This window comes from Coptis chinensis, chromosome 3, assembly GCF_015680905.1.
Source record: "Coptis chinensis isolate HL-2020 chromosome 3, ASM1568090v1, whole genome shotgun sequence".
Classification (NCBI taxonomy): domain Eukaryota; kingdom Viridiplantae; phylum Streptophyta; class Magnoliopsida; order Ranunculales; family Ranunculaceae; genus Coptis; species Coptis chinensis.
Genome location: NC_141458.1, coordinates 105,261,572 through 105,276,134, shown reverse-complemented (window position 1 = coordinate 105,276,134; position 14,563 = coordinate 105,261,572). Strand labels below are relative to the sequence as shown.

The 14,563-nt window shown below is 33.3% G+C and overlaps 3 protein-coding genes across 10 annotated transcripts; 1 reads left to right on the top strand and 2 right to left on the bottom strand.

Moving 5' to 3' along the window:
* The first annotated feature begins 6,421 nt into the window (after window positions 1-6,421).
* Window positions 6,422-8,035, top strand: LOC147512530 (uncharacterized). Its single transcript, XM_086595567.1, has 4 exons — window positions 6,422-6,626; window positions 7,291-7,389; window positions 7,495-7,614; window positions 7,733-8,035. Exons 1-4 carry the CDS (start codon window positions 6,528-6,530, stop codon window positions 7,850-7,852), a joined length of 438 nt encoding a protein of 145 aa, XP_086451693.1. The 5' UTR covers window positions 6,422-6,527; the 3' UTR covers window positions 7,853-8,035.
* On the bottom strand, window positions 7,975-10,797 carry LOC147512529 (dormancy-associated protein homolog 3-like). Of its 8 annotated transcripts, none has more exons than XR_015215005.1 (4): window positions 10,018-10,620; window positions 9,828-9,927; window positions 9,638-9,733; window positions 9,056-9,381 (listed from the first exon to the last, which is right to left on the bottom strand). XR_015215005.1 is itself a non-coding variant. In XM_086595570.1 (3 exons), the coding sequence occupies exons 1-3, from the start codon at window positions 10,280-10,282 to the stop codon at window positions 8,895-8,897; spliced, it is 393 nt and encodes a 130-aa protein (XP_086451696.1). In that variant the 5' UTR covers window positions 10,283-10,365; the 3' UTR covers window positions 7,975-8,894. The 8 variants fall into 8 exon arrangements, 6 of the variants coding, with proteins under 6 accessions (XP_086451696.1, XP_086451697.1, XP_086451699.1 ...); XR_015215004.1 differs by having other exon boundaries at window positions 9,828-9,930; window positions 10,018-10,365; XM_086595570.1 differs by lacking the exons at window positions 9,056-9,381; window positions 9,638-9,733 and adding an exon at window positions 7,975-8,919 and having other exon boundaries at window positions 9,828-9,930; window positions 10,018-10,365.
* A 976-nt stretch (window positions 10,798-11,773) lies between these two features.
* On the bottom strand, window positions 11,774-12,325 carry LOC147512528 (uncharacterized). Its single transcript, XM_086598738.1, has one exon. It carries the CDS (start codon window positions 12,323-12,325, stop codon window positions 11,774-11,776), a length of 552 nt encoding a protein of 183 aa, XP_086454864.1.
* Between the last annotated feature and the right edge of the window lie 2,238 nt (window positions 12,326-14,563).

Genomic DNA, 14,563 nt, shown 5'->3' with positions numbered 1-14,563 from the left:
AAAAAATAGTTCGGATTAGGGGTGTCTCTTTTTGCCGAATTTCCGATTTTTCCGAAATCCGACCCGAAATTGGTCTGGCTTTGGGTGTAATTTTCATGGGCCGATTTTCCGATTTTCGATTTCGAAAATTCGAAAAAATTTGATCGGTTTGGATATAATTCTAAAATCCGATCCGATCCGAAAAATTCGATATTATTGCCAATTTATTCCGAAAATATATACTTCTCTCACTATCCACTTGATTAGATCTCGACCGCTTCATTCATTTTCTAGTTTTTACTTCCAAAACAAAACAAAAATATAACCTAGCCGTTATTTCCCCACTTGAATTGGACCACTCTATCATGTCATTACACCGTGCCATAACAAACAACAATGATATGAAAAAAATGTCATTGAGTCATACAATGACTTCCGCACCAATCCAAAAGCCAAATTCCAATAGATAGAATATTATGTAAAAGCTTCACTTTGAGTCCAAGACCATAATCTATTATTTATCTCGCATACTTCACGCTTCAATTTCACACACCTAAAAAAAAGATTGAAACATTACAAATACCAGGACCTCAACATAATGCAATGCTTGCTATTGGTGGCTGCAAGTTCTTTTTCTCATTTTTTCTTGGATCACTTGTTTGAATGAAAATGGGTTTTCTCAATAAACAAGTGCGTATTGTTATTGGTACATTGGTGTTGTGGACATGGTTTTCTCTCCCTACAATGAACATTGGCGTATGATATTCCAAAAATAATTGAAAGTAAATAGATCTTTGAAAATTTACCAAGTATTCTGAAATTTCCGAAGTTATTCGAAATTTCCGAAAAGTTCAAATTGGAAATATATTTTGAATCCAAAAAAAATTGGATCGGATTTGGCTAGCATATTAGGTTCCGAAATTTTTTTGGAAAAATTCCGAATGAGGTTAATCCGATCCGATCCGATCCGAAGTCACCCCTAGTTCGGATAGATAAAAGGTGGTGTTGAATATAAACTAACTTTCAAACCCGTCCTATGAACGGGTGATGTTATATTAAATTATTGTAAAAAATATTAGCAACTATGCATAGCTATGAGATATGAAAATTATATTAATCAGTCATTCAAATTTCTTGCACCACTCTCTATAAAAATGAAGTATCAAACCTTGATAAAACTCATCGATTTCTTTTTGTTGTTAGGTTTAATAATAGAAGTTAATTTGATTGAAGTTTTGTGAGAATTCCCAATGTGACGAAAATAATATTGAAGCTACTTGAATAGCATGACATTTTTAATCATAATAAAAAAAATATGATAAACATTACTTAAAATGCAAAGCTATATTTGTCGTGACATTTATTCCCCCTACATATAATACAAACATGTTTTAAGGTTATTAGTTCAATGCATTTGCATCAAGTTTATGATTTTCCATTAATTATTCTTTGAGGTTAGTTCAATGTAGTACATTGCATTCAGTTTCTAATTTATCATTAAATATTCTTTGAGGTTAGTTCAATACAGTTGCATCAAGTTTCCGATTTCCCGTTAATTATTATTTGAGGTTAGTTTAGTGCAATTGCATCCACTTTATAATTTTTCATTAGTTATTCATTAAGGTTAATTCAGTACAATTGCATCCAGTTTTTCGATGTTTCGTTAATTAGTCTTTGAGATTAGTTCAATGCATTTGCATCCAAGTTCCAATCTCCCGTTAATTACTCTTTGGGATTAGTTCAATACATCTGCATCCAATTTATGATTTTTCGTTATTTATATTTTGAGGTTAGTTGAATGCATTTGCATCCAATTTTCGATTCCCGTTATTTATTTTTTGAGGTTAGTTCAATGCAGTTGCATCAAATTTTCGATTTCTCGTTAATTATTATTTGCGGTTAGCTCAATACATTTGCATCCAATTTTCAATTTCATGTTATTTGTTCTTTGAGGTCAGTTTAATGCATTCGCATCAAGTTTCCGATTTCTCGTTTATTATTTGATAAAATTGCATTTGCATCTAGGTCCCGATTTCCAGTTAATTATTGATTGATGTTAGTTCAATGAATTTACATCCAGTTTCCAATTTCCCGTTAATTATTTCTTGAGGTTAGTTCAATGCATTTGCATCCAATTTATTATTTATGCTTTGAGGTTAGTTCGATGCAATTACGTCTGGTTTCTGATTTCCCGTTAACTATTCTTTGAGGTTATTTCAATGCATATTTGCATTTAGTTTCTGATTTCCCACCAATTATTCTATGTGGTTAGTTCAATGCAGTTGCATCCAGTTTTTGATTTTATGTTAATTATTTTTTGAGTTTAGTTCAATGCATTTGCATCTAGTTTCTGGTTTCCCATTAATTATTATTTGAGGTTTGTTTGATGTATTTCCATACCGTTTACGATTTCCCATTAAATATTTTTCAAGGATTTGCATCCAATTTCTAATTTTCCGTTAGTTATTCTCTGACGTTAGTTTAATGCAATTGCATCCAGTTTCCGATTTCTAGTTAATTACTTTTTGAGTTTAGTTTATTGCATTTGCATAAAGTTTTCGATTTCCGTTAATTACTCTTTAAGCTTAGTTATGTATTTGAATCCAATTTTCGATTTCCTTTTAATTATTCAATGTGGTGTGTAATACCAACTTCTACTGATCCATCTACAGTGTCCTTGCAAACATGACATAAAAAAAAAATTATGTTTGATTTACTATGTTGGATTATCAAAGATTATTCAGTTTTCGATTCCCCGTTAATTATTCATTAAATTATGCATGACTCACTATGTTGAATCTGCAAAGATTATCTACGAACGGGTGTTGTTATATTAATTATTCTAAAAAATATTTGCAAATATGCAGAACTATTATATATTAATATTATATTGATCACTCATCCAAATTTCTTATAACGTGAAAACCTCACTCTTCATTAAAAAAAAAACTTATATTTGATAAAACCCTTCAACTTTATTTTGTTGTTTAACAATAGAAGTTTAATTGAAGTTTTGCGAGATTGCCTAATAAGGCGAAGTTTATATATATTGAAGCTACTTGAATAGCAAAGAGTTACCAATCATACGGAAAGAGATAAGATAAACACAATTTTAAATGCAAAATTATACTTATCGAGACATTCTCACAATATATAATCCAACTATATTTTGAGGTTACTTCAATGCATTTGCATCAAGTTTCTGATTTTTCGTTATTTATATTTTGAGGTTAGTTCAATGCAGTTGAATCCAATTTCTGATTCCCGTTATTTTTTTTAGGTTACTTCAATGCAGTTGCATCTAGTTTCCGATTTTTCATTAATTATTCTTTGTAGTTAGTTCAATACATTTGCATCCAATTTCCAATTCCCTGTTAATTGTTCTTTGAGGTCATCTCAATGTATTTGCATCCAGTTTCTGATTTTTCGTTAATTAGTCTGTAAGATTAGTTTAATACATTTGCACACAATTTCTAATTTCTCGTTTATTATTTGATAAGGTTGCATTTGCATCTAGTTTCCGATTTTCCGTTAATTATTGTTTGAGGTTAATTCAATGAATTTGCATACAGTTTCTAATTTTCCGTTAATTATTTCTTGAGGTTAGTTCAATGCATTTGCATCCAGTTTATTTTTTAAGATTAATTAGTTCAGTGCAGTTGCATCCGGTTTCCAATGTTCCATTAATTATTCTTTAAGATTAGTTCCACGCATTTGCATCATGTTTCCAATTTATAATTAATTTTTCTTTGAGGTTAGTTCAATGCAGTTGCATCCAGTTTTCGATTTTCCGTTAATTTAAACTTTGAGGGTTAGTCCAATGAATTTGCATCCAGTTTCCGATTTCTCGACAATTATTTTTTTATATTAGTTTGATGTATTTGCATCCAAGTTTTGATTTTCCGTTAATTATTCTTTGAGGTTAGTTTAATGCAGTTGTATCCATATTCTGATTTTCTATTAATTAATTTTTAAGATTAGTTTAATGCTTGCATTTGCATCCAGTTTCCGATTTTCTGCTAAATATTATTTGAGGTTAGTTTGATGGATGCAAATGCATCCAGTTTTCGGTTCCCTATTAATTGTTATTTGACATTAAATTAGTTTTATTCAGTATTATATATGTTTTAAAATATTTGTCATTATTGCTTTGCCGTTATTTTTTTTTTTCATTTTCTATTATATATTTTGTGATGTTATTTTTTGTATAATTTAATTTTCCACATGTAATTTGTTTTTGTTTGGTATATAATATATTTAAGCCCAACGTCCACTTTAACTGAATCTCATTATTTCGCTTATATATATACCAAACCAAAACAAAACAAATATATATATATATATACAGTGTTGAAAATTTATAAATTTAATTGGAATATATCATAATTATTGTGGCCAGAATTGTGATTTTTGGAATCCTTAACTATGAATAATTGTTTAAATCCCATTGTGGATGACGCATTAAATCGAAAGGGTTTTAGGAAAATCGTTTTCAGTGGAAACTATTGCTTTTAGTAATTTAGTTTTTTGTCTCATTTTTTTTTTTTTTTGTAATTAGCTATATTGTTTAGGAAAAGTTGGAAACTCTGTGAAACTCTAGATGAGATTATTTTTTTTTTTGTAATTAATTATAGTGTTTAGGAAAAGTTATAGACTTTCTGAAACTTTAGATGGAATTGTTTTCTTATTTATATCATACTTTTTTATAAGTAGTAATAGAGTTTAGAAAAAACTGAAGTCCCTGCAAGTGTTCCAAAAAATAGATTGGTGAGGGTATAACTATAATATATATCTAAGGAATTGAAATATGTCGTAATTATTGTGGCCGTAATTGTGATTTTTTGAATCCTTAACTGAATAAATATCTAAATCACACAGTGGATGACACATCAAATTGAAAGGGTTTTAGGAAAATCGTTTTCGGTGGAAATTATTGTTTTTAGCAATTTAGTTTTTTGTTTCCTTTTTTTTTCGTAATTATATTACTAATATTGTTTAAGAAAAGTTGGAGATTCTGTGAAACTCTAGATGAGATTGTTTTTTCGTAATTAGCTATAGTGTTTAGGAAAAGTTGAAAAGTTGAAGAGTCAGTGAAACTCTAGATGGGATTGTTTCCTTATTTATATCATACTTTTTTATATTTAGTAATAGAGTTTAGGAAAAACTGGAGTCTCTATGAGGGTATAGCTATAATATATATTTAAAGATAAAGATAAATATTTGTTTCCTATTTTATCTCCTATTTTTTTGACACTCTAGAAACGCTTCCTCAATTGAAAAGGGTAGAGCTATAATATATATATAAAGACAATCGAAACGACCCGGTGTATATTGTATGAATAATCAACTTCAACATAATGTATGATCAGTAAGAAAACTTATTGGAGTATGAAGAACCACTGTTCATATATCAATACTGTTCATACCTCAAGCATAAGCTATGAATTGAACAATTAATGTTCATACCTCAACATGATCTATGAACAATTAATATCCGTATAAACAATCACTATTCATACTTCAACATGAGTTATGCACAATCATTATTCATACCTCAACATAATATATGATAAGTAAGAATACCTATTGGAGTATGAACAATCACTGTTTATATATCAACATTGTTCATACCTCAAACATGAGCTATATATAAATAATAATTGTTCATACCTCAACATGAGTTATAAACAATCACTATTCGTATGTGCAATCATTCTTCATACCTCAACATGAGCTATGCACAATCACTATTCATATCTCAACATAATGTATGATTAATAAGAACACCTATTGGAGTTGTTAATACATCAACATAGTGTATGAGGTATGTTAATCTATTTGGGTACGAATAATCATCAAATTTCTCTGCTTTATAAACATAACACAGAGGGGTGAAACTGGTATTTAAAAAATAAATAAAAATTTATATGCTTTATATCTATAATAACATGTAAAAATGGTATTTAAAAAAAAAAGGCCGGGCCAATTTATTTTGTCTTTAAGAGTTTACTAAAATTGAAATTGTGGTTTGTGTGTTACTTTATACTGAAATTTGTTCTTGTGAGTTACTAAAAAAAACAGTGTATTCTAGAGTTGTTTTTCCCCAAAATTGGTCCTCTGGACTCTTTTTTTTTGTATGTGGAATTGGGGATCAGCTAGCCTTTGGACTAGAATGAGGAATTTCATAATCAAATTTATTGAAGGTCTTGTTGGCATTTATTCAAGCAAGATGAAATAATGAGAAAAATCAAAATTGTGACAGAAAACTACATTGAGATTTCCAATCGAAACTGGTTTGATGCTGGAAGTTTTTTTTAAATCGGAAAAGGACACAACACTTAGTATAGACCGTCAAGATTATGGACTCAAAATGCACCAAAACCTTGGTTCTATCACCTTTCATTGAAGCCAAACAATTTATATATTCTGAAGAAGCTTTGTATATATAGAACGCAACTGATTCCCTTCCTATAATCTTAATAAGCTTGCAGAAGTCTTTGAGTACATTTATTTTACTCAATCTTTTCTCAAAGCTTCTCATTAAGATCATGGCTGCTTTCCTTTCAATCTCTCCTGCTCCTTTGGCTACCATTTCTGCCATTCCTAAGATCAATGGTACTACTTGCCAACAAAACTTCCCTGTCGTTGTAAGTATCACATTCACCATCTCTGTGTCTGTATAAGTGCGTGTAATGTTTTTTATTGATACCTGTTATAAACTCCCTTTATTTAAATCTAAATTGAATAGTTCATAATATGGATATAGCCATAATGCCACATAGGAGCACATCCATGTTCTTATTTAATGAAGTCCTATTGGAAATAAGTACTAAAATAGTTTCATGACGCCTACAAAATATTCAACACATTATAACTGATCAAACCCTCAGTTCACCAGAAGGATGCACTCAGGGAGTGAGCGTCAGTTGCGATACATGACACTCATTTTACGAGCATGAATCATGTGGAACAGAAATGCGCCCAAACCAAATTTCTTCTACCCGCACTAATCATGATACTTGACACACATCAGTCAGTTACTCAGTTTTGCTCGAGTTCACTTTAGTACCCTATTAAGGGCCTGATATAGGAAAGACAACTATAACTAGAACTGGAGCAGATAGATCAACATGAGTTGGATCTTATTTAGATCAAACTCAGGGTACATTTTAAACTAGGATCTAATTTAACGTTTCAGATTAATCAAAATCGATTCCAACTGTAGTTTATACTTTATAGCATAGTGTATTGTGTATAATTTATATATACTTGAAATGTATAGAGAGCTGATGTGAAACTCAAAACGTGTAGAGAGGTTCCTTGGCAGGTGGATTAAAGCTAACCACAAAAGCAGCAAAGCAATCTTTTCCCCTCTCTAATCGCTCCAGGAGCAGAATTACATGTTCCGCAGTAAGTAAAAAAGAAAATTATACTTCATGAGAATATGAAGTATATGTTTCATGTTCGATTTACTCGAAATATCTATACTAAGCCAAATTACCACAATGGTTGCAGGCTAAACCAGAGACTCTATCAACTGTCCAGACCATGATTGCGAACCAATTATCTGTTGATGCGAGCACTGTGACTCCTGAAACCAAGTTTGCTGATTTGGGAGCCGATTCTCTGGACACGGTATTTCTCATTATAAATTAGATAGCACCTACGTTCCATTTTAATTATTCTGAAAATATCGGAATTTGAACTACATTGTTGTCAATTTTATTGACTTAGAAGATTATTATTTCATCAGGTGGAAATTATGATGGCTTTGGAGGAGAAGTTTGGAGTATCAATTGGAGAAGGAGCGGCAGAAAGCATTGCAACTGTTCAAGATGCTGCTGATCTAATTGAGACAGTGAAGGCAGCTTAGGCCACAAAAGTCTAGAAATTGTACCAGTTATATTGTGTAATCAATTCAGTAGGTGTTGGGTGAGGATTTTTGTTGAGATTATGTTTTTTCTAGCTTTTTTCGTTGCAACGGAGACTCTCAAATAATGCAAACTTTAGAGTTGTATTTCTTTCTCAATCAAGGACATCATGACTCCATAATTCATTTTTGGCGCTTTGCATTTTACATTCCAACATGTATCTCGTCATGGAGGCATGGAGCACAAAAGCTTTACTCAAAATAATTACATAAGAAGATTTTTGAACTTCCAAATTCCAATTGGGTAGGCCACACTTTCAATAACTGCCTATGCCAAATGATAGTTGGATCCACGTGTAAAGAGAGATACCGATAGTTGGATCCACGTGTAAAGAGAGATACGGCTAGATAAGCAACAATGGTAGTTCCGACTTCTAAAGCTTTGTTCGTCGCTAACATAACACCCTAACAGAACCATAATATATTTTGATCAGTGCAATGAAACACGTCTAGCAGTAATCAGTGAGAAGCAGTGTTTGGGGGCCAACACTCTTTGGATCCTTTTGACTCTTGGCTTTTGCCCGGGGTTCACCAGTATTTCTCATCAGGACAGAATTCCGGCCATTTGTGTCTACTGCTTACTGCAGCCAGTGAGTTAGACAATACATCAGAGATGGATGCAACAGAACTCTCACAATTTTGGATACGCACGCCAGGATCTCGAAATGTTCACACTTTTAGGGCGGTAATAAAGGGTGGTGCAATAGTACGTGCAGGCTCCAGCAAGTAAGCAAAAGATTGGCACAAACGGTTTTCATATTTTCTGAATTATAACAAACGTGAAGGCAATACTTGTTCTCCAAGAGACCATCTGGAAAATCTCCCGAGTAAAAGCTAGAATGCTAAGCGCTTCTAGCAAACAACAACAACAAAATTAGCAGAGTTGCATCCCTTACTAACTGTTGCCAGTGCCCAGTCATCTGATGAATTAAAGTAGTAGTCCACACTGACAAAAACCATTCTTAACAAATACCACCGGATTACATTAAAACCTAAACCAAATCCAGCGACTGAAAAAACGGGGAAAAGTGTGATCAGTACTCAAGCCTATGTAAGATGGTAAGATCTCATTCCATGTCCAGTTGTTATTGCTCTTTGAAACAAACAAGAACAGAAAAGATGTACTGATGTTACCAAAAAAATTACTGAGCAGAAAAAGACTTCATATGGATTTCATTGATAAGAACTAATACAGTTGAACATCCAAAACTGGACAAGCTTACATTCTCAACATTATATACACACGCACTCATCTTTACAAAATCATCTTCATAAGATGAGAAATACAAAAACAAGACATACCCAACACATTATTTATGTACAGAAGATGATTGGTGGCTTGGTAATATAAAGATCATATATTTCAGATTTCTCTATCTACAAAACGTCATGCCGATCATTTTTTTTCTTCCTTTTTCTTTTCTCCCTAGAACCATTTAATACATTAGCTATCCAGAGCACTTATCACAACCCTGCAACAAACGATAGCAACTTGTTAAGAGCATCGTCCGTGGCAAAGATCTTAGAAAGTGTAAATATTTTATCCATAACTATAGTCACATCTATATAATTTGAGATCATCTCATTCGGATATTGATCAATTTACACTTCATACTTGAGTAGCAAAACACTGTCCATAATTCCATATGAGGCGATCACAAATTTTGCCATAAATGATCAGATCTACAGGATTTCACAACTTTAGTGCATGATTATAAAATGATTAACCGTAGATCAGCAGTGTTCCAGCAATCCGGGGTTGACTTTTTTTTTGTATTAAAGTGGTGATAATTTCAAAGTCATCTTGATCACAAAAACAGTCGCCTAAAGAAATCAACAACCAACGACAATTTTAGACAGATGATTATACAACCTTCTCATGACTAATAGATCACGGGAAAAAGTGCAAAGGACTAACCAATCGTAAACAGTAGGACTTCTGGGCTCTGCACGTTCAAACGCTTCTGACATCGTTTTCCTCCTTGACAATCTTTTCATATCCGATCTTGGTGTTCTCGCTGCTAATCATCATATAAACATATAAATAAACAAACAAATGTAACAAAAAACTAAATAAATATTCAAAAGCAGAGAAAACGGGAACGTACGTGAGAAAGGAGAAGTAGGGGTGCTAGAACCAGCAGGAGAAGAAGGAAGAGAACCCGAATCGGCCGGAAAGTTACGTAAATTATTAGTGTTAATTACAGGCTTAACAATTGTAATACTACGAGAGATGGGAACATCTTCTGATATTGGAACCATTATTCCTTTAGCTGCTGGAAGTGAATCAAATTTTCTTAACTTTTTTCCATGTCCCATTTCAGGTTTTGGACCAGCAATTGTATCGTCCCAAAAATTATCAAGGAGACCCATCTCTAAAAAGGCTCCGAAACGCTCTTCTAAACGGAACTGATACACAGAAACACCCGATATATCGGAAAAGTATTTTGAAGCCCAGAGAGAGCTTGTGGATTTATAGATAGATTTAGTTCAGGTGGTGGGTCCCAATAATAGGAAATACAGCCTGGATTGATAGTAATTTGGACCAATATTTTGGGTATCTATTTTTTGCTCAAGTTAAATTAGATACTGGAGTAATAGCGAGCTGACACGTATACAAATGTGGAGAAACTTTCGTGTCTATTTACACGTGGCTGGTTTATGTATGGGCTGAACCTAAATTTGATGTTCTAATGGATATTAGGGCTGCTAAAAGTATGGGAAGCATTGACCCGGTAAGTTGGTATTAGAAAAGTAGTGGACACGTCATGGATAAGATCGATAAGAGTAAGACAAGTGGATAATAAACAAATTTGGTGGGGCCTGATGTCATATCACGTGACAGTGGTGGTGCTTCTTCCACTAATGTCTTTACCTAACCTCTCCCATTAGGTAGGACCGTGGGTTTTTAGCCAATTGATATGCAGAGGGCCTGGCTTGTCAATGGGTTGGGGTCAGCCCGATTAAATGGGATCAGATGGTTTAGGATACGGACCCTATATTGTAGAGTCCAATAGAAATTTAGCCTGATATATTTTGGTCCAATAGCTCAATAGCACACAAACATATCCCTAAATCCCTAATGTGAAATTGGATTGGGCTAACCATCGACCAACGTGCCTAGAGTTGAGTCTACTGACGGTTTCCCATTTTTCAGAATTTGGTTTCCCTAAGGGGTAGGCTCATCATCTTTACCTCTAAGTTTCTGTGTAATCCGTCGAGCCAGAACATGGAAATTTTGACACTAGAATAGCTCAAATGCACGCTATTAGAGTCTAGATAATAAGTAAGACCGGGCATATATTAGTTCACGGTCACGTTGTATCAGTTAACGATTTATTAGAGAGCAGCCCATTGCATTTCACTACCATATCATATCCATGCTCATTACAATTGCATAAATTTTCTTCCACCAAGGTTATCACGTATTTGCAAATTGTTTGCAACTTTGCATAAATAATTTTACAGTTTTATTACCTCATCCTCCAGGACTCTCTAGCTAGGAAAATGTCACGAAGCATCAGTGCATGCCAATTTCTAAATAAATCTAATAATTAACCTATATTGGCAGTTGCGTTTTCAGAATTGAACTGCTTAGATCTGTCCATGTTAGTTTTCCTAGCTATTAGGAAGAATATTGCGGGACAGAAAAAGATTCATAGCGATTAGTCATTCAATGCAACAAAATCATGAGCAATAACAACACGTCTAATTCACTAAACAATTAGCATTTCAGTAGAAGGTCCCTCATCAATTCAGACCAACAATATATATACAAAAATATGATCATTGATCATAATCCATATCTAAGATTTTCAATAATCCATATCTAAGCAAATCTACGTACCATCAAATTAACTCTACCTAGCTGACAAAGAACATCCCCGGCCTTCTGTCATCGTCCCATAGCTTAACGACGTTTCCATCAAAAACCGTTAAGTCCTGGTACCGATACCACCCTAAATCCCAACTTCTCTTAACAAACATAACATCGCAACCTTCAAAACTTGTCACATCCTTAACGCAACTGTAAATATTTTCTTCATCTATACCTTGAGCTTCCGTAGATATTTCATCGTCAGCATTGTCCTTGAAATACATAACAAACTTCCCTTTCGTAATTCCATCGACTTCACATTCTAAAACACTAGTAGTGCATGTGTTGCACGACCGATGCTGCACCGATTCAATTATTGTCTTTTGCAATTCTTCTTGGATTTGTTGCTCGTGAGAAGCATCTGACTTTGTTTGAGGAGAGTGTACGTGTACGCCGACGGCTCGAATTTTCCATAAACTCACCGTAGCGGTTAAAACAGCAACCCAAGTCCATAAACTGCTTGCAAGGATGGTTAAGAAATCAAGACTCAAGTGGTTGATGAAGAAAATAGCTTCAAGCTGAGATTCTAAAACGTCCATGGCAAGCTAACTAAGAGAGATTGGATTTTGAGTTCAGGTTTTTGTTGTGAGGGTTGGTTGGTTGGTTTTATGTAGAGAGAGTTGGAAGGAATAAACCCGAATCTGAACCATTGGTATTATTTTTACGTCAAGGTATCTAATCGAGATGCTAGGAATCGTTGTGCGAAGATGCTGAAGCACATAAACTGATAAACCACTTGCTGACTCTAACCTATTCCATGATTCCAGGACCAGGAACTAAAACAGAAGTGGCTACCTCAGTTTTCGACACGTGCAAAATCAGTATTCTGTAACTTTTTTTATATAGAAAAGTGACGCGTTTCACTAAACGGATTTGGGGTGAGTACTTGGGGTTGTGATACGAGGAGTAGGGGAGTTTGAGGACGTGGGCAAAGACAAAGTTATGATGATTTGGTGTTTTCATGTGGGGCCAGATAGTGGTAATAATCACGTGGTTGTTTTCGTCTGATTTCGTCCCTCATCTTGGATTGGCAAAACAAATTTGTTCAGGGCCACTAAAAGAGCAGTGTTATAAGTGAAATTGTTGTATTATGTGTCGTTCTTCTGTTGGTAGTTAATTTGACGGCTTCATCATATATGCTCAGGAAAAGACCTGGAAAATACATGGTCTAGAAGGTAGGAGCAAACGTACCCAAAAAAAAAAAGTGAGGACTTAATCATTATAAGATGGATAATATACAGGATCTATATACAACACTTTATACAGTGGTTTATATATTACTCTACAAATTCAGTTTAAATATGAAAATAGAGGCAATTAAATTGGAAACATTTAAATTAAAAAAATGGGTGATTTTGGACACACCCATAAAAACACTCCTGAAATTGCACACTTACACTAATATTTCATTATGAATTTATATTCCTCATTTCAAATTTCCCTAATTTCTTAACACCAAGTTCACCTAAGAGAGGTTGTCATTGAAGGAACAAAACAATTTATCCAAAATGGTTTTAAAATATCACGCTGGCTCGCTCCCAAAGCTAAAACAATTTGCTGCCAAATATGATTTGTCGATGTACAGTACATGTACATAAAAGGGCAAAAGGCAACTACAAAACAAAAAAAAAAAAAAAAGTGCTTGGAGCATCTCATGCAACCTTGATATGGCCATATATAGTATCTTTAAATTGGAAGGAGAGAGCATAGTACAAAATATCAGGATATGGGTATTTATCAATACTCAATTTTTCAATATGTATCGTGGATATATTATATTTTTTGGGGATATTTGACATTGTTTCACATGCAAATATTGTGGATATATTCAAAATATCGATAAATATCGTAAATATTGTGGATATTTTTTGATATATCATAATACATTATTTATATTTATTTAAAATATAATGGTAAATATTAAATAAAATTGTTACATACACAAAATATCAAAAAATATCCCAAAATATCATAAATATCACAATATCATTAAAATATCACCGATATTTACAGTCTTATATATCTATAAACATATCGTGATATTTATATATATTTCTCTAAAATCTAGATAAATATCAATAAATATCGCAATATATTGTGATATTTTGTATTATGGGAGAGATATGGGAGAGAGTGCAAGACCGAAAAATAACCCTCACAAATCTCAATCTATCGTTTCATCATGCCTGAATACGTAAAATAATTAGTTTGCAAATGGCCCATTGCGTGAACCGACAATTGGGCACCCGATAGGCCCATACCACGAAACGGCCCGTAGATGGTCTTCACGATGGCACAATATCGCCCACCCCACTAAAACAGTCTACTTCTTCAAATTTCTATTTAATTTTTTTACGAGTTTTTTTTTTTTTTTTTTAAGTTTGTTGTGTGTGTGGTGTGCCTTGATAAAAGTTATTAGCCTTGTCAATGCGGCAACTGGTACTGGAAAGACTATTGGTGTAGTTAGCTCTGATTATTCATTATTTACAGTTGTGTGATCCTTGAATTGAACGGGCCGGTGTAACTTATGGTACGTTATTTTGTTTCGGAAATGTGTTCATTTACCTTTTAGGACATATCAGTCACCACTGGAGGATATTTTGGGTTATATATATATATACCATCAGTAGGTTTTGGGTACATATTATTAATCACTGAGACACATGTTATTATGTTAAGGTGTTTTGAGGTATTTGGGAGATCAGTAGCGAACAAATGGTTTTTTTCTAGTCAGAAAATTAGTGCTCCAGATATACATAAAGGGGACATCTTGGAAT